At 46.4% G+C, this 26295-nt stretch overlaps 1 protein-coding gene across 8 annotated transcripts in view; it reads right to left on the bottom strand.

Moving 5' to 3' along the window:
• The window catches only part of ADGRG5 (adhesion G protein-coupled receptor G5), a 34543-nt gene extending 8556 nt beyond the window's left edge, over positions 1 to 25987 (bottom strand). For 2 of the 8 annotated variants that reach the window (XM_033218539.1, XM_033218546.1), the window contains exons 1-11: positions 25969 to 25987; positions 25795 to 25849; positions 24227 to 24404; positions 7164 to 7265; positions 6862 to 6937; positions 6047 to 6203; positions 5296 to 5442; positions 4152 to 4268; positions 2557 to 2709; positions 1697 to 1818; positions 1173 to 1441 (exon numbers count right to left, since the gene is read on the bottom strand). In XM_033218539.1, the coding sequence (XP_033074430.1) occupies positions 1173 to 1441; positions 1697 to 1818; positions 2557 to 2709; positions 4152 to 4268; positions 5296 to 5442; positions 6047 to 6203; positions 6862 to 6937; positions 7164 to 7227 (1105 nt within the window). In that variant the 5' untranslated portion in view covers positions 7228 to 7265; positions 24227 to 24404; positions 25795 to 25849; positions 25969 to 25987. Of the gene's footprint in view, positions 1 to 1172; positions 1442 to 1696; positions 1819 to 2556; positions 2710 to 4151; positions 4269 to 5295; positions 5443 to 6046; positions 6204 to 6861; positions 6938 to 7163; positions 7266 to 12581; positions 12606 to 18286; positions 18312 to 22088; positions 22150 to 22224; positions 22288 to 24226; positions 24405 to 25794; positions 25850 to 25968 lie in introns of those variants that run through there. The other 6 variants (XM_033218545.1, XM_033218542.1, XM_033218540.1 and 3 more) reach the window with 6 other exon arrangements.
• Between the last annotated feature and the right edge of the window lie 308 nt (positions 25988 to 26295).

Raw genomic sequence — 26295 nt, 5'->3', positions numbered from 1 at the left:
TGATGGTGATGGAGGTGGAGGAAGTGATGATGGTGGTGATAGAGGTGGAGGAGATGGAGGAGGTGATGTTGATAACAGAGGTGGAGGAGGTGATAATGGTAGTGATAGAGGTGGAGGAGATGAAGGAGGTGGAGGAGATGGAGGAGGTGATGGAGGTAGAGGAGGTGATGATGAAGGTGACTGAGGTGGAGGAGGTGATGATGGAGGTGATTGAGGTGGAGGAGGTGATGATGGAGGTGATGGAGGTGAGGAGGTGATGATGGTGGTAATGGGTGGAGGGGATGGAGGAGGTGATGGTGAAGACGGAGGTGGAAGAGGTGATGATGGTGGTGATGGAGGTGGAGGAGATGGAGGAGGTGATGGAGGTGTAGGAGGTGATGATGGAGGTGATGGAGGTGGAGGAGGTGATGATGGATGTGAAGGAGGTAGTGATGGAGGTGGAGGAGGTAATGATGGATGTGATAGAGGTGGAGGAGGTGGTGATGGAGGTGATGGAAGTGGAGGTGGTGGTGATGGAGGTGGAGGAGGTGATGGTGATGATGGAGCTGGAGGAGGTGATGATGATTGTGATGGAGGTGGAGGAGGTGATGGTGATGATGGAGGTGGAGGTGATGATGGAGGTGATGGAGGTGGAGGAGGTGGTGATGGAGGTGTAGGAGATGATGGTGGTGGTGGAGGAGGTGGTAGAGGTGGAGGAGGTGATGATGATGGTGATGAAGGTGGAGGAGGTGGTGATGGAGGTGGAGGAGGTGATGGTGATAACAGAAGTGGAGGAGATGATGATGGTAGTGGTGGAGGTGAAGGAGGTGATGGTGATAACGGAAGTGGAGGAGATGATGGTAGTGATGGAGGTGGAGGAGGTGATGGTGATAACGGAGGTGGAGGAGGTGATAATAGTGGTGAAGGAGGTGGAGGAGGTGGTGATGTAGGTGGAGGAGGTGATGATGGTGGTGAAGGAGGTGGAGGAGGTGACGATGGTGATGATGGAGGTGGAAGAGGTGATAAAATTAGTAATGTAGAAAGTAGAGGCAGGTGTAGACAGAGATCACAGCTAGTGGTCATGTAATGGGCACTACGATGATGAGGAGGAGGGGAAAGAAAGGACTAAAGGGGGTCAATACCCTGCCCGCCTGGAGGTCTGAGGAGAAGGAGAGGAGAGATGCTGTGCTTACCCCAGCCTAGCACACCAAGCTTGAGCACATATCTGCGGATGTAGATGTTGTAGACGCGCCCGAGGAGGAGGTAGAGGTTGAAGCCCTCGATGGCCATCCAAGTGAGGCAGCTGAGCAGCGCGTAGTGCAGGGCAGCAGCCAGAGCCGTGCACGCTGACCGGGGCACAGGAGACATGGCAAATGCGGGGCTCAGCAGGAAGGCGATGTTCAGGAGCAGCACGGAGGCGTGCAGGTTCATGTGGATGCGTGTTAAGGAGTCACTCTGTTTCCTGCAGGTGAAAGCATGGCCCTCCATGGCCCAGGGACATCACCCAGGCAGCACTACCCACTGGTGCATGCCGACCAGGAAAATGAGGTGAAGAAGGGGCAGGGATCCCACAGCAGTCGCACCAAAAGGTTGGTCTCCCACCTCCTGGCCCCCACCCTCTGGAGAAGCACACCCAGTTCTAGTTGACTAAATGGGACATAAGAAAGGGTGATGTGCCACAGTTGGGGGCAGGCCCAGCACTGTGGCAGCAGAATACCTGGAATGGAAGTGCAACAGGACCGTGATCAGCGAGGCCACGATGGAGATGCTGCAGCCCACGAGGGAGATGTATGTAAGAGGTGCCAGCAACTCTGCAGGGACCAGGGCCGGGGAGAGTTGCTGCAGGAGGGAAGAGGGGCTGGAGGCCAGAAGCATAGTATTGCCCTCCCTCCCAGCCTCGTCAGAGAGACCTCCTGAGGCCTCCTCTCCAAGTCCCCTTCCTCATAAGCCTAGCCATGGACCTGGCCTGAACGAGGTCATGGCAGATACAGTGAGTTTTGCCCCCACGACAGTTCCCATCTCCCTCTTCTGCTATGAGTGCCTCCCTTCCCCTACTCCCTATGCACCTGGGGGGTTCCACCACTTTGTCCTCTCTGTGCAGAAAGGTGCACCAGGCCTGGTCAAGCAGGGCCCTCCCTCCTCCTGCCTATAGTGATTGGTTCAGGGATGAGCACATGGCTGGCAGAACTGGGTAAAAGATTTTATTCCACTGGTCTGAAAGCTTGCAAGGCATGAGCCTGGAACTGCTGCCAGCTATATTATTATCTCATATTAGGAGTTCCTATTTGAGGGCTAAGCCAGCACAGAGCAGGCACAGTTGAGGGACAGAGATAGAGTGCTATCTTAGTGATCTTAGTGATCAGCCCCTGGATCAAGCCATGCCTGAAGCCTAACCCAGCCTTTTCAGAAACATGAGTCCATAAATTTTCTTTCTTTTTTTCCTTTTTTTTCTTTTTTTTTTTGCTTAAGCCCATTTAAGTTGGATTTTCTGCCCCTTGCACCAGCTTTTGCCTTGTTCCTCTGCCACAGACACAGGGCCCTCTACAGCTCTGGGCCCCACTCAGGATGCATACATACCATGAGAACAGCAAAGTAGGTGAGGTGGTTGCAGCGGCAGAGCACCTGAGAGTGGGAGGGCTGCTCTGTACGACAGCCCTCAGGGCTCCAGCCACCCCAGGGCTGTTTCCTGGCTCCCTCCTTCCAGAAGACACAGCTCAGGGTGTAGCCTTCCTGGGTGGAGATGCTGGAGTCAGTCATAGGGTGCAAAGGAAAGGCTGCAGATCAGTGTCTGGGAGTCCTGGGGGCCAACAGTGACTCAACTGTACATTCGCCAACATTTTACCAGGCACTGGCTGGCCTTTGGCCTCAGACAGTCTGAGATTCCAGTCCCATCTCCACTGTGGGCTCTCAGAGTGACCCGGGCAAGATGCCAAGTTGCTCTGCACCTCAGTTTAGTCATCTACAGAATAGGATCATTCATATCCATATTACAAGAATGGTGGAAAAATAAAGGGCAACACAGAATCTTGAGTGTCCAGCTCTGGCCTTTTAGACAGTAGGCACTCCATAACCAGCTGATCCCTTCCCCTCGTCCCCGTGGGGAACAGCGATGTGCTCAGACCCATGCCTGGTCGGGGCAGACGCATCCACAGACAACCCTAATGCCAAGTCCCGTGGGTGGAGAGGTGGAGGAAATGACACGGGCCGTCACGGAAAACCATGGAGGGTGGCAGAGCTGACCCAAAGGGAGAAGGCGAGGTGGGGGACCTGAGGCCTTAGAGGACGTGTTGGATTTCAACACGAGTAGGGCAAGGGCATTCCAGGTGGAGGGAACCACAGCGGCAAAAGCCCAGAAATAAAAGGAAAGGATGATGGTGAAATTTAGAGTGCAGGGCAGTCCTGGTGAGGCTGAAGGGAAGATGGAGCAGAAAGCAGAGGCTCCGGGGTTTTCAGGAATGGCAGGAACCAGAAAAGGAGGCACTGAGGCTTGTGAGCCACCCCACTCTGCCCCCACCCCCAATGAGCAGCCCTTTCTTTGTTCCAGGATCAGCATCTGCACTTCCCCTAGGAGCTCACTCTCACCCCAGTCCCTGGGCCGTGTGACCCAGGCCTGGCCAATCCACACCTTCCATCCCCCTGGACACAGTGACAGGTACAGGGATGTACACATGACCCAGTGAACCTTTAAGATCCTGAGACCCTGATCTGCACTGCGGCAGGTTGGGAGTGGGGAGTGGGGGGAAGAGCCTGATGGGAAGAAGGAAGGGAAGTCTGGCTCTTCAGCATCCATCATGCCACAGAATGGACAGCCAAGGCAGGAGACCATTGCTGAGATGGAGAGAGACTGAGCCACGAGGGCATCAGATCTGTCCCTGGATCCAGCTGTGCCTGAAGCTGGTGGACCACCCCTAGACATTTCATTGATGTGTGCCAATCAGTTCCCTCTGTGCTCAAGCTGGCTTCAGGTGGTCTTATCTCACTTGCAACTGAAAGAATTCTAACAAATGCATGAGTAAAAACTTCTCTCTCTCTTATTTCTTGAGCAGGAATTTTCAAAGTGTGATGGATTTCCAAGATGGTTCCACAGGTTTGGGTCTGGGCAAACCAATGTTCAACAGGAGAGTCACAGAGGGGCAGGGGTGCAGTGGAAATGGGGGCGCTCCCAGCAGTACCAGGCTTTGGTTGTGCCAGAAGCTGATGTTCACTGGATCCCTGAGGTTGTTCACGTGCCCATGACTCAGCTGGGCCCCCAGGACGTAGTTATTGAGCAGAGATGAGTTGTTTTCATCCTGGAAGGGCAGCAGGAGAAGGGTTGAGTGGAGGGGAAATGGGGAGGCCCTGGGTAAGGTCTGAGCTCCGCTTCCCTGGATGAGAACAAGTAGCAAGAGTTTCACGTGTGTCGCATGAAAGCCTTCCCAGCCTCCCAGCCTTTGCATGTGCTATTCCTGCCCTGTGGAAAGCTGTCCTCTTACCAACCTCTGCTTCACCTCCCATTCGTTTAATTCATTCCAGCCCCACACCCTCCACCTCACCACTATCCTCACACACTTTCAAAGCCAAGGTTGAAAGGCACCTTCCCCAGAAGCTCCCCTGGACTGCCCACTGGAAAGAGCCCTGACCCCACCCTGACTCATCCATCGCTCCGGATCTTTATGGCTATAATCGACCTTGTGCTAACATTAAATCTGTAAGGTTGGGCCGGGCACAGTGGCTCACGCCTATAATCCTAGCATTTTGGGAGGCTGAGGCAGGTAGATCACTTGAGGCCAGGAGTTCAGGATCAGCCTCGCCAACGTGGTTAAATCCGGTCTCTACTAAAAATTCAAAAATTAGCTGGGCATTGTGGTGCACGCCTGTAATCCCAGGGAGGCTGAGGCAGGGGAATCACTTGAACCCAGGAGGTGGAGGTTGCAGTGAGCCGAGATCATGCCACTGCACTCCAGCCTGGGCAACAGAGCGACTCTGACAAAAAAAAAAAAAACAACAACAACTCTAAGGTCTTAGTCTAAGCATGAAGACAGAGAGTTCTCTGAGCGTAGGGAACAAGTGTCTTCTTGTCTGTCTCCTGCCTAGCAACAGGCACATAGTAGGTTTCTTAGGTCTCATTTGCAGATGTAATTGTGCCTTCCTACCATTCTGCTAAAGCTGGCAGGGAAACTGAGGCCCAGAGAGGGACAATGGCTGGCTTGGATTGCACAGCTGGCTGGTTGGTCTCACTCCGTGCTGGTCACCCAGAGGCCAGGCAGTGCTGGGCACCTGCAGTGGATCCCAAGAAGGGGCCGGCACCCACCCTCCTTGGCCCACCATCACACTGACCTTGAAAAAGTGGGCATTGGAGAAGTAGATACAGATGAGCCGCAGCTCCCTGGGTCGGGTCTTGCAGGCGTCCCGGGTCAGCTCGGCAGGGAACTGCATGGCATGCTGACCCCAGGCATACTGACCCCGGGCATGCTGGACCCGGGCCTGCAGAGGGTCACAGACAAGCTGAGTCTGGCAACCAGGACCTGTAGACCTGACCCCAACACCTTCACTGCCTCCCACTCCCTATGAAACTTTCCGTGGGGTTTCTACCCACAGAACCTTCTCCCCCCAGGCTGCATCTCCTCCCAAACTTCCCGAGATCCCAGGCCTTCCCTCCATGCTGTTCCTGAGTTTGGGGTGTTTACCTGACCCACTGGGCCCCTGAAGATGGAGCTACCTCAGCACTCAGCCCCAGCTCAGCCCCCGCCAGGGATCCAGCCAATCATCCCAGGGTCCTAAAAGGAGCCAGGGTTCCTGGCCTCTCTCACAGCTGCCTCCCCCAAGGGGCAGCCTCCAGCCAAAGCAGGAAGAAGACTCCGCCCTGGAGGGGCCATAAAGCACCACCCTTTCCACAATTCACACAGCGAGTATCAGCCCCATTTTACAGAGGAGGTAACTCACTGCTAGTTAGGGCAGAGCCTGGACTAGGGGGTGTGGGGAGGAGGACAGTGGAGCCTAAAGAAAGTCCAGACCTTAAACCCCTGGAGGACTTCTAGGGCAGGGGCAGCTGGCCACGCCCCCACCACCACCACCTGCAGCCTCTGACCTGGGACACCCGTTTCAGAGTGGCACTGCTCAGTGAGAGGCCAGAGAAGTCGCAGCTCAGCTTGAAGGCCAGAGACTGGATGGTGGGTGTCTGCAAGGTCAGGTTGTAGCCCGGGAAGCTGGTGTTCAGTAGCATCTGCTCCAGCTGGTGAAGTTGACTGCAGCCCAGAGAGACGGCCAGGGAGGCCAGAGCCCAGAGTGGGGTAAGGGTGAGAGGGGGCTCTAGACAGCCTGGGAGGGCAGGGCCTCCCCACCCACACCCCTGTCACTCCCACCTCCAGATCACTGCATACACAGTGTCCTTGGCACACTGTTACCTCCCTACCCCATCTATCCCCTCCTCTCGATTAACTCCTGTTCAGGTCCCAGTTTGTTGTCACCTTCTCCAGGAAGCCTTCCCTGACTGCTCCCTCACAGCTTCCCAGTAGCCGCTCTTATCCTTGACCAGTCTTCGGCATTGTCTGCTCACCCAGAGCTGCTCAGTCTTTGGGTCACAGACCCTGGAGAACCCAGCCAGAATTTTAGAGTTCCTTCCCAGGAAAATGCATGGAGATCCACAGTTCTGCACTTAGTTTCATGACATCCATGATTAAGGGCCCCCAGTCCTCAATGATAAACTTCATGAGGGCAGTGACACGCCCACCCTGCATCCGCAGAGCCTAGGGTCAGGCATGCAGTAGGCACTCAAAAAAAGTGCTGAAAAAACGCACAGTTAAGAGTCTATACTAGACCAACTCTGACCCACTGATTCAAGGTGCAGGCTTGGGGTAGGAGACACAGCTGACTCTAAACAGGAGAGGAACACGTCCAACTCACCGAAAGGAAAAAGACGGGCTCCGGGCTCTGGACACCTGCATATTCTCCATGTAGCTCAGGAGTTCTTTCCATGTCTCTGTGGGGACACACCTCCCCCTCAGCTTGTGTCTCAGCTACCCTCTGGCCCCACAACCTCTGGGCTTTCCATCCCAGCCTGAGAGTCTAGTTCATAAGCAGCTCCTGCTGCCCCCAGGAAGCCTAAGTGGCCCCTTTCAATCTCCCAGGGTTTGATGCGTGCCCCTTTTGCATCACAGTTCCAGGACTGCGCTAGGGCTGCCCCCAGTTCAGCAGAGCTCCCTTACCTGCTGTTGCATTCTGCAAAGTCAGAAGGCACAGGCACAGGAAAAGGGTACCACAGTGATCCATGCCCTGTGCCTAGTCTCCTCCAAGAACTGGCTCTGGCCCTGGAAAAGGAGCATGCCATCATCATGATGATAAAAGAACAGCCTCTAACTTCTAGGTGTCTGGCATGTCCCAATAGTACAACATGCAGCATCTTATTTGACCCTCACCACTCTTGCCTTTCACAGATGAGGAAGCTGAGTATGAAGGGCAAAGGGTCTTGCTTTACTTAAACCTGCCTAAAGCCAGGTCTCTAAAACTCCAGAATCCTTGACCACCAAGTAATGGCTGCCATTAGCAGCTCTGCCTGATACACTACCCCTCCCAAAAAGCAGTCTATCTGGGGGCTTCCCCAGGACCCCAGCTTCTACCCAGACAGAAGGTGTGTGGGAGAAAGCAACATGTAAACTCCATCCAGCCCTGCTATTAACTCATCATGTGGCTTTGGGTAGGATCTGTCTCTCTCTCTGCCCTCATTTTCCTCCATTTTAAAATGAATTAATAAACTTCTGCTTCAATAGAGCAAATTTATGTGTGCCCCTGAAAGCCCTATTAACATGAGAGGGAATGAATAAAACAGGCATAAAGCCACAGAACAATGGGAAAGAAAATAGGCATGAAAAACAGTACAATGGGGAAAAAAAGAGGCACAAAGCCTCTCAGGAAGCTGCTGGAGGATGTGCTCCAACAAAACGAGAGTGTAAATCATGAAAGAAGACACAGGGTACAGGAAACCCTGTACCCTACCATGGGAGAGGTAAAGCTACTCCCTAGAAAACAGGCACAAAGAGAGAGCAATGGGAAAGAAAACAACTGCAGAGATGGGAGATGTCAGCTAAACTTTGGAGGCTACAAGTAGGTGGCACCTGGTAAGACGTTTAGCAGACTGAAAAAAGTTGAACCCAGTGCCTGCAGTGGGGAGAGGTGTGGTGTTGGCGGGAGACAAGAAGCCTCACAACCTTGGAAGCACTTGAGAACTGGAGGCATCAGGAACCTCTGAAGTGGGGATGAAGGAAGAGGCTAAAAACAGGGATTGTTGGTCAGACACGGTGGCTCACGCCTGTAATCCCAGCACTTTGGGAGGCCGAGGCGGATGGATCACGAAATCAGGAGATCGAGACTATCCTGGCTAACATGGTGAAACCCCATCCCTATTAAAAACACAAAAAATTAGCCGGGCGTGGTGGCGGGTGCCTATAGTCTCAGCTACTCAGGAGGCTGAGGCAGGAGAATGGCGTGACCCAGGAGGCGGAGCTTGCAGTGGGCGGAGATGGTGCCACTGCACTGCAGCCTGGGCAGCAAAGTGAGACTGTGTCTCAGAAAAAAAAATAAATAAATAAATAAATAAAAAAACAAGGATTGTTGTCCAGGCATGGCAGCTCATGCCTGTGATCTAGAACACTTTGGGAGGCCAAGGCAGGAGGATTGCTTGAGACCAGGAGTTCCAGACCAGCCAGGGCAACATGGCAAAACCCTGACTCTACAAAAAAATATAAAAATTAGCTGGGTATGGTGGCCTGCGCTTGTGTCCCCAGCTACTCAGGTGGGTGAGGTGGAAGAATCACCTGAGCCCAGGAGATGGAGGCTGCAGTGAGTCAAAATCATACCACTGCACTCCAGCCTGGGCAACAGAATAAGACCTTGTCTCAAAAAAATAAAAAATAAAAATAAAAACAAGATTCGTTGGTTGTGAGTCTTTAATGCCCAACTCAGTCCCCAGATCTCCCCTGCCACCTCGAGTATTCAGGAGTTTCCTCACCATCCTACCATCCCAATCCTGCTCCACACAAAGTTTACTCTCTGGAGAAAGGATGCACCATAATCAGAGCAGAAGGGGGGAATTAAACAATATCCCCTCCCCTACTCAGATTCCAGAAGACTGCAGAAGACTGCAGCAGCCAGGGTTATGCCCCGAGGCAGGAGAAAAGTCTCTGAAGAGCTAACCATTCCCAGAATAGTATCCTATAGCTACTTCCATTTTTGTGTTCCTCAATGTCATGGCCAAGACCTAACTTACAGTGAAATTTCACCAGTCACCAAGCTCTGCCAAACAATTAGGTTTTTAGTGCTCCTCTCTTGAACGGTCAACCAAGGATTACTGAAAATTTCAAAACACACACCCTTTCTTGAGAAGCTGCTGGAAGATGTGCTCCAACAAAATGAGAGAGTAAATCATGAAAGAAGACACAGGGTACAGGAAATCCTGTGTCCTACCATGGGAGAGGTAAAGCTACTCCCCAGAAAATGTGTGAAGGGAAGGCCTGGGTTGATGCTGAACAGCAGGACTAGGGCATTTCCCACCCAGAGGGAGCAGGAGAAAAGAATGCCCTGGGAGGGAGTTCTTCAAGAAAAAAATAAGGAAGAGGAAAAGGAGAGTAGATAGACGACCAAATAGGTTTGAACATCTAGAAAAATTGTTTTTGAGATGTCTTACAGAAAGTTTGTAAATGCAAAAATAAAAAGAAGCAATTAATTTCAAGAAAACCAAGTTGTACAAGAAAATGAAACGCTGCTACATGACTTGATATGGAATGGAATGCATATAGTCATAATAGAAACGTTAAACAGGAGTCTTTTTAATTGTGTAAAAACCATATTAAGATGATTTTGATTTCCACCTAGAAAGTAGACAGCCAGATGGGAGCATTGTTCCCATCATAACAATGGGAAAGCTAAATAATGTACAAAATCTTTTTTTTATTTTATTTTAGCCTACTGGAGAGCTGAGGTCATAGGCCACCAAGCAAACTGGTTTCTGGAGGTAACCAGAACACATTATCTTTCATGGATGAAACACATGATCTGTTTCATGTTTGACAGAGCATGGAGGAATAGGTAGTTGCTGCAAAAGTAGATAAGGAGAAAATGACTAATACCTTAAAGAAATCTTAATGGCTGAGCATTAGCTAGAGTGGCAGTTTACTGGGAGCCCCAAACACAAGGGTAACCTGTACCCCCAGACAGTTTCTTCCTACAGTCCTCCACTGAACACTCATGAGAATGATGTGGAGTAGGACAGGGCCCGAGGGAGGCCCCTGGTAACACAGCCATGCAAGATGTGCCAAGGGTTGAGGGTGGAGCAGGAGTACCTGGAGAAGCCCATCTGTGCTCTGGGCTCTGCATGAGTGCAAGGTGGTAACTGGCTGATGCCAAGAGATAAACACCTATACCCTGGCTTTGCTTTGATTTAAGATGCCCATCCCACAGGTCCCTGACCTGCTATAAAGCAAATGTTGACTGCCTGTGCTGGAGTAGAAGACCCTCCCACCACAATGCTACAGTGACACTAAGCAAAAGCCGTCAGGGCCGGGTGCCTTGGCTCATGCCAGTAATCCCAATACTTTGGGTGGCCGAGGTAGGTGAATTGCTTGAGCCTAGGGGTTCAAGACTAGCCTGGGCAACATGGCAAAACTCTGTCTCTGAAAAAAAAAAAAAAAAAGCCAGATGTGATGGTGCATGCCTGTAGTTCCAGCTACTCAGGAGGCTGGTGTGAGGATCACCTGAGCCTGGGAAGTTGGAGGCTGCAGTGAGCCGTGATAGCACCGCTGTACTCCATCCTGGGCAACAGAGTGAGAAAGGAAAACAAAAAAAAAAGCCACTGGACACTGGCAAGGAAGAGGCAACCCATTAGTGTCCAGGATTTTGCACTGATATAAAACAGAGGGCTGCTGCTACTACTGGGAAAAGAGCAGGAATCTCACTCCCACTCAAGATCCCCCAACCAGTAAGGCAGAGTTTAGTTCCCACGGGGGTGAAGGGGAGGAAGTCAGCCTGCATTCTAGTACCTGCACTGAATAAGAGGCTGAGGTTGTCAAAAACTGGAGGAGAAACAGGAACACTAAGAAACCCCCACTCCTGGGGCTCAGGCTCAAGACTGTCTAAGGCTGAAGCTAGAGCAGGATAATCAAGAATTCACTGCCTCCACCACAAGCTTTGCACCAAGCAACAAGTAACAGCAGTCTACCGCTGGAGAAGGGACTAGAACACAAAGAGAGATTTCCTCTGTGTTGCATGCATGCAGCGCAGAGCGGGGACACTGGGGAAACTCCTGTGGGACTCAAGTCCTCATTGAACACAATGTAGGGACAGTCTACCACTGGAGAAATTTGGAGCCTGTAGTATACCAAAGGTAACTATAGCAACAACAAAACCTAAATCCAGCTGGGCACCATGGCTCATGCCTGTAATCCCAGCACTTTGGGAGGCCAAGGCAGGAGGATCATTTCAGCCCAAGAGTTCAAGATCAGCCTGGGCAACATAGTGAGACTCCATCTCTAAATAAACAGATAAATAAATAAAACTTAAACCTAAATCAACTACAGATTAGATTGACTTGAGGCCTATACCAAAGCCATGACATAAGAAATATTTCAATTTCTTTCTAGGCATAAATATCATTTACTTTACTACTGTTCCATTACACACAATGCCTGATAGTTAGTCCAAGATTTTAAGAGACACAGAACCAGATCATAGAGATGGCCAAAATGTTGGAACTATCAGATAGAGACAAGATAGCTCTGATAAATATGTTAAAGGGTGCAGTGGAAAAGGTAGACTTCTAAGAACAGATGGGAAATTTCAGCAGAACAATGGAAACTATTAAGACTAGTCAAGCAGAAATGTTAGAAACAAACTCGATATCAGTGATGAAGAATTCTTTCAATGAGTTTATTAGCAAAGTGGACACAGCAAAGTAAAGAATCCTTGAACTTGATGATAGTGTAATATAAATTATCCAAATTGAAATATAAAGAGTAAGAAGAGTGAAAATAAAAATTAACAGATTACCCAAGAACTGTGCAAATGGTCTGTATATATGTAATTGGAATCCTAGCTAAAGGAGAGAGAACAGAGAAGAATAAATAGAAACAGAAAGAATAGAAAATTAAAATTTTTTAAATGGCCAATTTTTTTCCCAAAACTAATAAAAGACAACAAACCACAGATCCAAGAAGCTCTGCAAAACCCCATGGAATAAATGCAAAGAAAAACACATCTAGATACATCCTAGTCAAACTGCTGCAGAACCAAAGATAAAATCTTGAAGTCAGCCAGAAAAAAAGAGCCATTGTACACAGAAAATGAAAGATACAAACTACAAGAGACTTCTTATCAGAAACTATCAAAACCAGAAGATAATGCAGCCATATCTTTCAATAAAAATCTGTCATTCTAAAACTCTATGCCCAGTGAAAATATCTTTCAAAAACGAAGACAAGGTTGGGTGCAGTGGCTCACACCTATAATCCCAGCACTTTGAGAGGCTGAAGTGGGTGGATTGCTTGAGTCCAGGGGTTCAAAACCAGCCTGGCCAACAGGGTGAAAATCTGTCTCTACAAAATATACAAAACTTAGTCAGTCATGGTGGCATGCACCTGTAGTCCCAGCTATTCAAGAGGCTAAGACTGGAGGATCACTTGAGTCCGGGAGGTCAAGATTGCAGTGAGCCATGATCATGCCACTGCACTCCAGCCTGGGTGACAGAGAAAGATCCTGTATCAAAAAAAAAAAAAAAAAAATGAAGACAAAATAAGAACTTCTTCAGATGAGCAAGGAGTTGGAGAATTCATTGCCAGCAGATTGGCACTAAAATAAATATTGAAGAAAATTCTTAGGGCAGAAGAAAAATTATGCCAGTTGGAAATTTGGACTTAAACAAAGAAATGAAGAGTATCGTAATTGGCAAAAATGTGTCAAATATAAAATAAATTTCCTCAGTTTTAATGTCTGTTTAACGTAAAAACAGTAACAATGCATTGTGGGGATTATAGTGTATGTAGAAGTAGAAGTATACTACAAAAATAGCACAACAGGCAGGAGAGCAGAAATGGAAGTATTTGGTTGTGAGGTTCTTACACTATATTTTAAGAATTGCAATGTTATTCGAAGATAAATTGTGGAAAGTTAAATATGTGTATTTAAATCCTACAGTGCCATTACAAAAAAGGAAAAATTATAAGATATAGCTAGTAAGGCAATAGTAGACATAAAATAATATTATGAAAACTGCTCAATCCAAAATAAGACAGGACAAGAAGAAAAAGAAACAAAGAACAGATGGAATAAAGAGAAAACAAACAGCAAGATGGTAGATATAAACCCAATCATATAAATAATTACATTAAGTATAGTCTAAATGCTCCAATTAAAAGGCAGAAATTGTCAGACTGGATTATAAAAGCAAAACCTAACTACATACTGTTTTCAAGAAACATGTATCAAATATAAAGACACCAATAAATTATATGTAAAATGATGGAAAAAGATATACCAATCATAAGTGTATTAGTCCAGCCTCACGCTGCTATAAAGAGCCATCAGAGACTGGGTAATTTATAAAGAAAAGAGGTTTAATTGACTCACAGTTCCACAGGCATGGCTGGGGAGACCTTAGGAAACTTAACAATCATGGCAGGAGGTGAAGGGGAAGAAAGCACGTCTTCACATGGCAGCAGGGGAGACAGAGAGAGAAGGGGGAAGTGCCACACACTTTTAAACCATCAGATCTTGTGAGAACTCACTCACTATCAGGAGAACAGCAAGGGCGAAATCTGTCCTCATGATCCAATCACCTCCCACCAGGTCCCTCCCCAACACTGAAAAATTACAGTTCAACATGAGATTTGCATGGGGACCCAGAGCCAAACCATATCAATAAGTAAGATGGAAGAGATATATTAATATCTGAAAAAGTAAACTTCAGGATAAGGAATTTTACCAGGGATAAAGATTATACAATGCTAAAGACTAAATCATCAAGAAAATGTAACAATCTTTAATGTGTGTGCACCTAATAACAGAGCTTTGAAAAATAAAGCAAAAATTGATAACGCTAAAGCGAGAAATTGACAAAGCAATACTTATAGTTGCAAAATACAATATTTGTCTCTGAGTAATTGACAAAAGTAGACAAAAATTGATATAGAAGATGTATCGGGTCGGGCGCGGTGGCTCAAGCCTGTAATCCCAGCACTTTGGGAGGCCGAGACGGGCGGATCACGAGGTCAGGAGATCGAGACCATCCTGGCTAACACGGTGAAACCCCGTCTCTACCAACAATACAAAAAACTAGCTGGGTGAGGTGGTGGGCGCCTGTAGTCCCAGCTACTCGGGAGGCTGAGGCAGGAGAATGGCGGGAACCCGGGAGGCGGAGCTTGCAGTGAGCTGAGATCCGGCCACTGCACTCCAGCCCGGGCTACAGAGCGAGACTCCGTCTCAAAAAAAAAAAAATAATAAAAATAAAATAAAATAAAATAAATAAAATGTATATGTAAGAACAAAGGATCTTGAATAGACAAAACAATTTTGATAAAGAAGAATGAAGCTGGAGGAGTCCACACTACTTGATTTCAAGGCTTACTATAAAGCTACAATAATCAAGACAGTGTGTTACTGGCATAAGCACAGATATAGAGATAAATAGAACAGAATAGAGTCCAAAAATTTGTTCATATATTGATTTTTTGTCGATTAATTTTTGACAAAGATGCAAAGGTAATTCAGTAAAGGATAACTGATTCAACAATTAATGATGGAACAATTGGATATCTCACGCAAAAAAAAAAAAAAAAACCATCTTGAATCCATATATTGAAGCACATACAAAATTTAACTCAGAATGGATCACAGACGCAAATAACAAGACTAAAACTGTACAGGCGTACCTGGCTTTACTGTATTTTGCAGATCTTGTGGGTTTTTTTTACAAATTGAAGACTGTCTATCAAGGAAGTCTATCTGCACCATTTTTCCAATAGTACGTGTTCACTCAACGGCTGTGTCCTATTTTGGTAATTCTCATAATATTTCAAACTTTTTCATCATGATTATCTCTGCTGTGGTGATCTGTGAATAGAGATCTTTGATGTCACTACTGTAATTGTTTTGGAGTACCACAAACTGCGCCCATATAAGATGGCAAACTTAACCAATAAATGTATACATTTTGACTGCTCTACCAACCAGCTGTTCCCCTGTCTCTCTCCCTCTTCTTGGGCCTCCCTATTTCCTAGGACACAACAATATCGAAATTAGAACAATGAATAACTCTACAATGGTCTCTAAGTGTTCAAGTAAAAGAAAGAGTCGCACATCTCTCACTTTAAATCAAAAGCTAGAAATGTTAAGCTCAGTGAGGAAGACATGTCAAAATCCAGATAAGCCAAAAGCTAGGCGTCTTGCACCGAACAGTTCACCAAGTTATGAATGAAAAGGAAAAGCTCTTAAAGAAAATTTAAAGTGCTACTCCAGTGAACACATGAAGCGAAACAACCTTATTGCTGATATGGAGAACATTTCAGTGATCTGGATACAAGATCAAACCAGCCCCCCCGCCCCCCGCCAACACTCCCTTAATTAAGCCAAAGCCTAGTTCAGCGTAAGGCCCTAACTCCTCAATTCTATGAAGGCCAAGGTGGGCGAGGAAGCTGAAAAAAAGATGGAAGCTAGCAGAGGTTGGTTCATGAGGTTGAAGGAAAAAAGCCATCTCCATGACATAGCAGTATAAAGTGAAACAGCAAGTGCTGATGGAGTAGCAAGTTATCCACAAGAACTAGCTAACATTATGCATGAGGGTGGCTACATTAAACAACAGAATTTCAGTGTGGATGAAATAGCCTCATATTGGAAGCAGATGCCATCTAAGAGTTTCATAGCCAGAGAGAAGAAATCAATGCCTGGCTTCAAAGCTTCAAAGGACAGGCTAATTCACCTGTTAGCGGGTAATGCAGCTGGTGACTTCGAATGGAAGCCAATACTCATTTAACATCCTGAAAATCCTAGGTCTCCTAAGAATTATGCTAAATCTATTCTGCCGGTGTTCTACGAATGGATTAACAAAGCCTGGATGACAGCAATCTATTTATAGTATGGTTTCCTGAATATTTTAAACCCACTGTTAAGACCTACTGTTCAAAAAATATATATTTATTTCAAAATATTGCTGCTCATTGACAATGTACCTAGTCACCCAAGAGCTCTGACAGAGATGTATAAGGAGATTAATGTTGTTCTTGTGCTGCTAACACAACATCCATTCTGCAGTCCATGGATCAAGGAGTCGTTTTGACCGTCAAGTCTTACTATTTAGGAAACAAATTTCCTAAGGCTATAGCTGTCATAAATAGTGACTTCTCTGATGGATCAGGGCAAAGTAAATTGAAAATCTTCTGGAAAGGATTCACCCTTCTAGATGCTGCAAGAACATGTGTGATTCATGGGAGGAAGTCAAAATATCAACATTAACAGGAGTTTGGAAGAGGTTGATTCCATGCTTCATGGATGACTTTGAGGGGTTCAAAACTTCAGTGGGGAAAGTAACTACAGACGTGATGAGAATAGAAAGAGAACTAGAATTAGAAGTGGATCCTGAAGATGTGACTGAATTGCTGCAGTCTCATGATCAAACTTGAATGGATGAAGAGTTGTTTCTCATAGATGAACAAAGAGTGGTTTTTTGAAATGGAATCTACTCCTGGTGAAGATATGGTGAACACTGTGGAAATGACCACAAAAGATTCAGAATACTAAATAAAAGTAGTGGATAAAGCCCCTGCAGGGTTTGAGAGGACTGACTCCAATTTTGAATGAAGCTCTACCGTGAGTAAAATGCTATCAAACAGCATCACATGCTACAGAGAAACATCTTATGAAAGAAAGAGTCAATTGATGTGGCAAACTTCCCTGCTGTCTTAAGAAATAGCCAGCTACCCCAACCTTCAACAACCACCACCTTGATCAGTCAGCAGCCATCAGCATCAAGGCAAGACCTTCCACCAGCAAAAAGTGTGTGATTCATTGAAGGCTCAGATAGATTGTTAGTATTTTTTAGCAATAAAGTGTCCTTTAATTAAGGTGTGTACATTTTTAGACATAATGCTTTTGCACACTAAATAGACTACAGTATAATGTAAACATAACTTTTTTCGTGTGTGAGACAGAGTCTCGCTCTGTCGCCCAGGCTGGAATGCAGTGGCACAATCTCAGCTCACTGCAACCTCTGCCTCCGCCTCCCGGGTTCAAGCGATTCTTCTGCCTCAGCCTCCTGAGTAGATGGGATTACAGACACACACCGCCATGCTCAGCTAATTTTTGTATTTTTTGGAGAGACAGGTTTCACCATGTTGGCCTGGATGGTCTCGCTCTCCTGACCTCGTGATCCGCCCGCCTCGGCCTCCCAAAGTGCTGGGATTACAGGCATGAGTCACCGCGCCCGACGTAAGCATAACTTTTATATGCACTGGGAAGTCAAACAGTTTGTGTGACTCACTTTATTACCATATTTGCTTTACTGTAGTGGTCTAAAACCAAACCCACAATATCTCCAAGATATGTCTGTAAAACTCCTTGAAAAAAACAAAAAAGAAAATCCTTCTAACTTAGGTTATGCAAAGATTTCTTAGAAACAACACCAAAAACATGATCCATGGCAATGACAACAACAAAAAACTGATAAACTGAATCAAAATTAAAACTTCTGCTTTTTGAAGGTCATGGTTAGGAAAATAAGAAGATAAGCCACAGACTGGGAGAAAATATTTACAAACACATATCTGATGTTTTTAAAAAATTGTATCTGGACTATATAAAGAACCCTTACACAACTAATAATAGGACAAACTACCCAATAAAGATAGGAAAAGATCTGAACAATCACTATACCAATGAAGACGTATAGATGGGTCGGGCATGGTGGCTCAAAGGCCTGTAATCCCAGCACTTTGGGAGGCCAAGGCAGGTGTGTCACCTGAGGTAAGGACTTCGAAACCAGCCTGGCCAACATGGTGAAACCCCTATCTCTATTAAAAACATAACAATTAGCCAGGTGTGGTAGCAGGTGCCTGTAATCCTAGCTACTCGGGAGTCTAAGGCAGGAGAATTGCTTCAACCCAGGAGAAGGAGGCTGCAGTGAGCTGAGATCATGCCACTGCATTCCAGCCTGGGTGACAGAGCTGAAACTACATGCTAAAAAATATAATTAAAAAAAAAACCTATAGATGCAAATAAGCACATGAAATATGCTCAATATCATTAGTCATTGGAGAAATGCATATAAAAACCACAATGAGATATCACTACATACCTTCTAGAATGACTAGGATTAAAATGACTGGTAATACAAAGTATTGTGAGGATATAGAACAGCTGGAAGTCTCATTCACTCCTGGAGGGAATGTAACATGGAAGTGGAACCTAGAAAAGTCAAAACTATTGGATCAGAGAACAAATCAGTAGTTGCCAGGGAGTAGCTAAAAGATATTAACTACAAAAGGGCCTGAGACAACTTTTCAGGGGACAACAATGTTCTATATTTTGATTATGATATACATGTATACATGATGGTACACATCTGTCAAAATGCACCAAACTGCTCTCCAAAAGGGTGAATTTTATTGTATGTATACCTCTATAGACAAGACTTTAGAAATCCAACTAAAAAACATATTAAGAGGATGAAGAAGAGGAAATAGGGGAGGGAGAGCAAGAGAACTGATGATCCTCCTCTTAGAAGAAAGAAAGTCAATGAAAATTTGCAAGGCTTCAAAGAGGGAGAGCCACAAAACTCAAAACACCTGTTTGATGGTAGTGGCAGAGGAAAGTAGTTAAGAATATGAGTTTTCATTTTTCCACCACTGGATCTGCAAAAATCTGCAATATGATAGCACCCAGTGAGTCTGTGGGGACAGGCACATTCCTGCACTCTCTGTCTAAGATCTGAGCATCATCTGCAAGGGAGTGGCTTAGCAACATATTCGAACTTTATGTTCTGAATATCCTTTGAGCCAGGAAACTCATTCTTATGAATTTATCCCATGGAAAGAATAGGGCAAGCCAGGATTATATACATACAAGAATATTTAGAGTAGTATTGTTAATAAGGAAAAGTTGAAAGCTATGTGAACGTCTATCAATAGAAGAATAAATAAATTACACTCCAGTGCCATTCTGGGAAACAGCTCGACAGTTTCTTATAAAACTAAACATGTACTTATCATATGGCCCAATAATTGCACTCTTGGGCTTTTATCCCAGAGAAATGAAACCTCGTGTTCACACAAAAACCTGTATATGAACAGTCATCGCAGCTTTATTCATAGTAGCCTCAAAGTGGCTGAAAATGGTTAAATGGTGATACATTTACCCTCTGAAATACAATTCTCAGCAGTTAAAAAAATGAATTTCTCAAAAAAGGCTACTGACACACACAACTTGGATGGATCTTAAAAGAATTATCATGAGCCAAAAAAAAAAAAAAAAGCCAATCTGAAAACGTTGCATGCTGCGTGATTCAATTTATGCAACAGTCTTGAAATGACAAAATGATAGAGATGGAGACTAGATTGGTGGTTGCAAAGGGTTGGGGGGGGAGTCTGTTTCTTTAAAGGTCTTGCACAAGGGATCCTTGTGGCGATGGAACAGTTCTGTGTCTTGATTGTGGTGTTGTTTACAGGAAACTTTTATTTTATCAAGTCATGAAATTGCAAGGAAAACTGTCTGGCAGTTTCTTATAAAGTTAAAACACACTTACCAAAGAACCGGCATATATAAATGAGTGTGTATAATACGGAATGAAGCCTGTGAACTATACCAAAGACAATTTCCTGGCTTTGATATTACACTATAGGCATGCAAGATGTTCCTACTGGAGAATAAGTGAAGGGTATACAAAACCTTCTGTACTATTTTTTGCAACCTTCTGTGCATTTATAATTTTTTTCAAAATTCAAATATGCAACAGATTGTCATTTCACTATTAAGAATTATGTGTATTCTTTCAAAAAAAAAAAAAAAAAGATGCGTATAGCCGGGCACCATGGTTTGCACCTGTAATCCCAAACTAAGACAGGAGAATCCCTTGAGGCCAGGAGTTAATGACCAGCCTAGGCAACACAGCGAGACCCTTTCTCTAAAAACAATTTTGAGGCCAGGTGTGGTGGCTCATGCCTGTAATCCCAGCACATTGGGAGGCCTAGGTGGGCAAAGCACTTGAGGTCAGGAGTTCAAGACCAGCCTGGGCAACATGGCAAAACCCCATCTCTACTAAAAATATAAAAATTAGCCAGGTATGTTGGCACATGTGTAATCCTAGCTACTCAGGATGCTGAGGCAAGAGGATTGTTTGAGCCCAGGAGTTCAAGGCTTCAGTGAGCTATGATGGCATATCTGCACTCCAGCCAGGATGACAGAGTGAGACTCTTCTCCAGAAAAAAAAAAAAAAAAAAGGCTGGGCACCGTGGCTCATGCCTGTAATCCCACCACTCTGGGAGGCCAAGGCAGGCGGATCACAAGGTTAGGAGATTGAGACCATCCTGGTCAACATGATGAAACCCCGTCTCCACTAAAAATACAAAAAAAAAAAAAAAAAATTAGCTGGGTTTGGTGGTGGGCGCCTGTAATCCCAGCTACTCGGGAGGCGGAGTCAGGAGAATCACTTGAACCCAGTAGGCGGAGGTTGCAGTGAGCCGAGATCGCGCCACTGCACTCCAGCCTAGCGACAGAGTGAGACGCCGTCTCAAAACAAAAACACAAAAAAATAAGGCTAAGTAAAAGAAGAGCACAGCATATCATTGAGTGGAAAGGGCAGGTTGAAAATAACACACAAAATCTCATTGACGAAAAATTATGTTTGTATGCATGCTGAAGCATATGGGAGATCTAGAAGGACAGCCACCAAAATGTTAATAATGCTTTTTTGAGGGGAGAGGTTTTTCTTTTTAAACTTCCTTCTATATTTTCTGTATTGTTTAATTTTTTTACAACATATTGCCTTCATGACAACAACAAAAAAAACACAAATATTTCAATAGGATTTTTAAATGCTCCAAGTGACTATCAATATGGAAGAAATAATAGTGACATATTGCTCATGAAAGACAGAAAGCACATTGCAAAACAATCTAATTCCATTCTCGCAAAAAAAAGATCATATATTTTATTATATGCAAAATCTGGACAGGCCAGGTGCAGTGGCTCACACCTGTAATCCCATCACTTTGGGAGGCCAAGGCGGAAGGATCATTTGAGCCCAGGAGATGGAGACCACCCTGGGCAACACAGCAAGACCCCTATCTCTACAAAAAATACAAAAAATTAGCTGGACTTGGTGGCACAAGCCTGTAGTCTCAGCTACTCGGGAGGCTGAGGTGGGAGGATCGCTTGAGTTCGGGAGGTCGAGGCTTCAGTGAGCTATGATTGTGCTACTAAACTCCAGCCTGGGTGACAGATCAAAACTCTGTCTCAAAAACAAAAAACAGAAACAAAACAAGAAAACAATGGAGTGGGGAAGGTTTTTCTAGCTATGACTCAAAATCCAGAAGCCAAAAGAGAAAATACAGATACATTTTATTACATAAAAATTATTTAAGGCCAGGCGTGGTGGCTCAAGTCTGTAATCCCAGCACTCTGGGAGGCTGAAGTGGGTGGATCACGAGGTCAGGAGATCGAGACCCTCCTGGTTAACATGGTGAAACCCCGTCTCTACTAAAAACACAAAAAATTAGCCAGGCATGGTGGCAGGCGCCTGTAGTCCCAGCTACTTGGGAGGCTGAGGCAGGAGAAAGGCGTGAATCCGGGAGGCGGAGCTTGCAGCGAGCCGATATCGTACCACTGCACTCCAGCCTGGGCAGCTGAGCAAGACTCCATCTCAGAAAAAAACAAACAAAAAAAATTGTTTAAAAAGACACTTCTACCTGGCCAAAAGAAGGCCATATGTAATGTTGAAAGACAAATGACAAATTAGGAAAACTATTTGCATATAATACTTTTATCTATGTATAACAGACAAGAGCTGATTTTCCTATTACGTAAAATGTTTCTAGACATTGATAAGGAAAAGTCGAACTCAATATAAAAATGAGCAAATGGCGGGGCGTGGTAGCTCATACCTGTAATCTCAGCACTTTGGTAGGCCAAAGCAGGAGGATCATTTGAGCTCAGGAATTCGAGACCAGCCTGAGCAACATAGCAAGATCTTGACTCTACTAAAAATCAAAAATGTTAGCTGAGTGTGGTGCCACGCACCTGGTAGTTTCAGTTGCTTGGGAGGCTGAGGTGAGAGGATCACGTGAGCCCAGGAGTTTGAGGCTTCAGTAAGCTATGATGGTGTCACTGCACTCCAGCTTGTATGACAGAGTGAGACCCTGTATCAGAAATAAATAAATAGAGCCGTGCATGGTAGCTTATGCCTGTAATTCCAGCACTTTGGGAGGCCAAGGCAGGAGGATCACCTGAGGTCAGGAGTTCAAGACCAGCCTGGCCAACATAGTGAAACCCTGTCTCTACTAAAAATACAAAAATTAGCCAGGCGCAGTGGAGCACGCCTGTAATCCCAGCTACTCGGGAGGCTGAGTCAGGAGAATGGCTTGAACCCATGAGGCGGAGGTTGAGGTGAGCAGAGATCATACCACTGCACTCCAGTCTGGGTGACAGAGCAAGACTCCGTCTCAAAAAATAAAAATAAATAAATGGTGAACTCACACATGTGAGAAATAATATAAGCATAGCTACATTGTTTGTAAGAGCAAATAAATAGAACCAGCACAAATGTCTATGAATAGGGGACTAGTTAAATAAACTGTAACTTATCCCTACAACACTAGAATATGCAGATGACAAAGTGGAAGCTCTCCTCTTATTGACATGGAAAGCTCTCCAAAATGTATTTTCAAGTGAAAAAGCAAAATGCAGAATAGTATGTAGAGTATACAACTTTTTGTATCAACTGGCACATCCACGCCCAGTTAATGTTTTTATTTTTGTAGAGACGTGGTTTCAGCATGTTGCCCAGGCTGGTCTCAAACACCTGGGCTCAAGCGATCCTCCCTCCTCCCGCCTCAACCTCCCAAAAGGCTGGGATCACAGGAGGAAGCCACCAAGCCCAGTCTCTACTCCAATGTCATGAAGGAATTTGCCCGTTTCTTCCAGTACTTTTATAGATTCATTTTTCAAATTGAAATCTCCAACCCATTTGCATTGATACTGGGGTACAGTGGGAAATATAAATCCAATTTCATTTTTTCTCCAGATGGTCACCCATTTTTCTTAACATAATTTTTTTAATATATATGTTTATTTTAAATATGAAATAGAGACTCTGGAGTCACAGAAGGCTGGGTTCTTATTTATTTGGCTATTCGGTTATTTATTTCGCTGTGTTATTTACTTACCCTCTCAGAACCTCAGAGAAAAGACAAAGGACAAGATTTGGGGGAGCCGGGTGCGGTGGCTCATGCCTTAATCCCACCACTTTGGGAGGCTGAAGCAGGAGGATCACTTGAGCGCAGGAGTTTGAGACCAGCCAGAGCAACATAAGGAGACCCCATCTCTACAAAATTAAACATTAAAAATCCTAACCCAGCATAGTGGCATGAGCCTGTGGTCCCAGCTACTCGGGAGGCTGAGATGGGAGGATTACTTGGGTCTGGGAGCCATGATTGTGACACTGCACTCTAGCACTCCAGCCTGGGTGACAGAGTGAGACTCTGTCTAAAAAAAAAAAAACAAAAAAACAAAAAAGATTTGGGGAGGCAAAAGAAGCTACTGAGCTACTGAAGGAAATCACTTAGGAGAGAGAACTGAGGTCCAGTAGTGGAGGACCTGATAGCACAGAAAGGATCTTGGGCCAACTTGTCTGCCCCTTCACTATACTGTTGGTGAAACTGAGGTCCAGTCAGATAGATGGATTTGACCTGCAGGGTGTGGACCCTAAGACAAGGCTCTTACCCACACTGGTTCCAGGCAGGCACTGAGGGAAGACAAGCCTGACCCTACTACACAACTGAAGAAATTGAGGCCAAAGCAGAAGTGATACCTCCCCCAGGCACTCCAGATAGAAGCTGTGGTTTCCACCCCCTTTCCCAGGAGCAAACCACGGTCTTCACTTCTGCTTGCAACCTCCAAATTCCCCTCCACATCCCTTCAGAGAGGTCACCATGCACCATCGTCTCACACACTGAGTCATTTCATTTTCCACCCTGCAATTCATTATTTGGGGCCTTCTAGGAAATAGCAATCCCTTCCTTACCTGACTTCCAGAATGGTTCCAGTTGATGGTGGGGAAACTGAATACTGCACAAGAGGAGTCTGCTTGAGTTCTACAGCAGGCCAGTGGGCAAGCTGGGACTCAAACCCAGGCCTCCAGGGTCCAGGGCGCTACCCCCTGCACACTGCAGCCTCCCAAAGATGGTTGGGCAGCTGAGTTGCTGTGTAGACAAGTAAGACTCTATTTAGGCCAACAGAGAAATGACAAGCTGTGGAGCACAGGACAGAGCCTCTGGAAGATGAGAATCTCATAACCAGTGCCAGTATTCAGTGCCTAGGCTGTGTGACACTGGACAAGGCACTTGACCTCTCTGTGTCTCAGGTTTTCTCATCTGTAAAATGACGCCAAGGAAACCTATTTCCCAGAAAGAGAAACTCCAACAACAATTTCCCTGATCCTCTACTGGGAATCAGGCTCTGAGCCAGGTCCAGGGCTCTGGCCAAAGTCCTTGGTCAGGAATACATCTGAGCACAAGGCTTGGGAATCCCTGCCTTCCTCCCTGCAGCTGACCATGCACCCCAGAATCCCACCTCTCCCCAGCAGCATGAGGGCCTACTGAGCCAGCCATTCTCCACACACAGCCCCACCTGCCCCTGCCAACCATAGTCTGGAGCCCCTGCCTCTGGCCTGGGTGAGGAATCAATCAATCTGTGGTCTCTGCAAAAAAAGCCCTAAGAGGCCAGGTGCAGTGACTCACACCTGTAATCCCAGCACTTTGGGAGGCCAAAGCAGGTGGATCACCTGAGATCAGGAGTTCGAGACCAGCCTGACCAACATAGTGAAATCCCGCCTCTACTAAAATTATGAAAATTAGCCAGGCATGGCGGCTGGCGCCTGTAATCCCAGCTACTCAGAAGGCTAAGGCAGGAGAATCACTTGAACCTGGGAGGTGGAGGTTGCAGTGAGCTGAGATCACGCCATTGCACTTCAGTCTGGGAAACAGAACAAGATTCTGTCTAAAAAAAAAAAAAGCCCTCAGAGATGCTATTAGTGACCCCATTTCACAGGTTGGGAAAGAGAGGCCACCCCGGAGCCCAACAGGAAGTCTGTGACCAAGCCAGCAGCAGGGCCATTTCCCTGAGACATGCTGTCCCCAGGATCCAATCCAGGTCGCTCTGAAAGGAGCTGCACCTGCTCCAGTTTGCCAAGCACAAAGTATGTGCCAGGCCCTCTACTGAGCCTCTGACAGCCATCCACAGTGCAGGTTCCCAGACTCACCCCATTTTACAGATGAGAAACTGAGGTCCAGAAAAGAAACCACCCTTCACTTGTCGCAGACCTCATGGGGAAGCTAAGATTCGAGCCCCAAGCCTAACTACTTCTTAATTTAAATCGCCCCTCCTTCCAAAAGCATAGATCGCTACATTCCCCTAGATGTGGAGCTGCCAACCAGAAAGGGAATGAGGGTGGGTCCCCAGCTTGCTCACCCAGGATGTCCCCAGGCCTGTGCCCACCTAGGTGTTGGTATGCCCAGTACTCACTGAGGGGCCTGTGGATAAGGACAGAGAACTGGGCAGGGGAGAGTGGGGAGAGGCCCAGAGGAGGCTGACCTGTGAAGCTGCCGCTGCCGTCTCAGCTGCTGTCTCGGCTGCTGTCTTGTTGCTTCTGCAGGAAGGGGAAGTTGGGAGGCGTCTGTGGGTGGCCTCTCCCTTCGCCCCACACCTGCACCCCCACTGCACTTCTCTCTGCTCCCTCCACCCCAGGCCCAGGCATCACACTCTCACTTCACTTCTCCTTTCACCAACAGCATCCTCTTTGCTTCCTCCAAGCCGGTGGTCATGCCCTGGTCACCCTTTGATGGTATCACCCCGTAGAGCCTGCAGCACTTCCTGGGGTGGCGGCTCCTCTGTGGAGGTGCTCGAGGACATGGCAAAATGGCCTTATGCAGTGTTCAAGACCCACCTGAGCTCCGCATCCTTGGGCAAGAGATGTCGCCCCTCTGGGCCTCAGTTTTCCCACCTATAGAAAAGGGAAAATGATCCCTGCCTGACCTGACACTCGATGGTGTATCAATGATGGCAAGGACCTCAGGCAGGAGCTGGGTCAGACTG

Source organism: Trachypithecus francoisi, unplaced genomic scaffold (genome assembly GCF_009764315.1).
Source record: "Trachypithecus francoisi isolate TF-2019V2 unplaced genomic scaffold, Tfra_2.0 Lachesis_group10, whole genome shotgun sequence".
Lineage (NCBI taxonomy): Eukaryota > Metazoa > Chordata > Mammalia > Primates > Cercopithecidae > Trachypithecus > Trachypithecus francoisi.
This window is presented reverse-complemented; position numbering and strand designations above follow the sequence as displayed.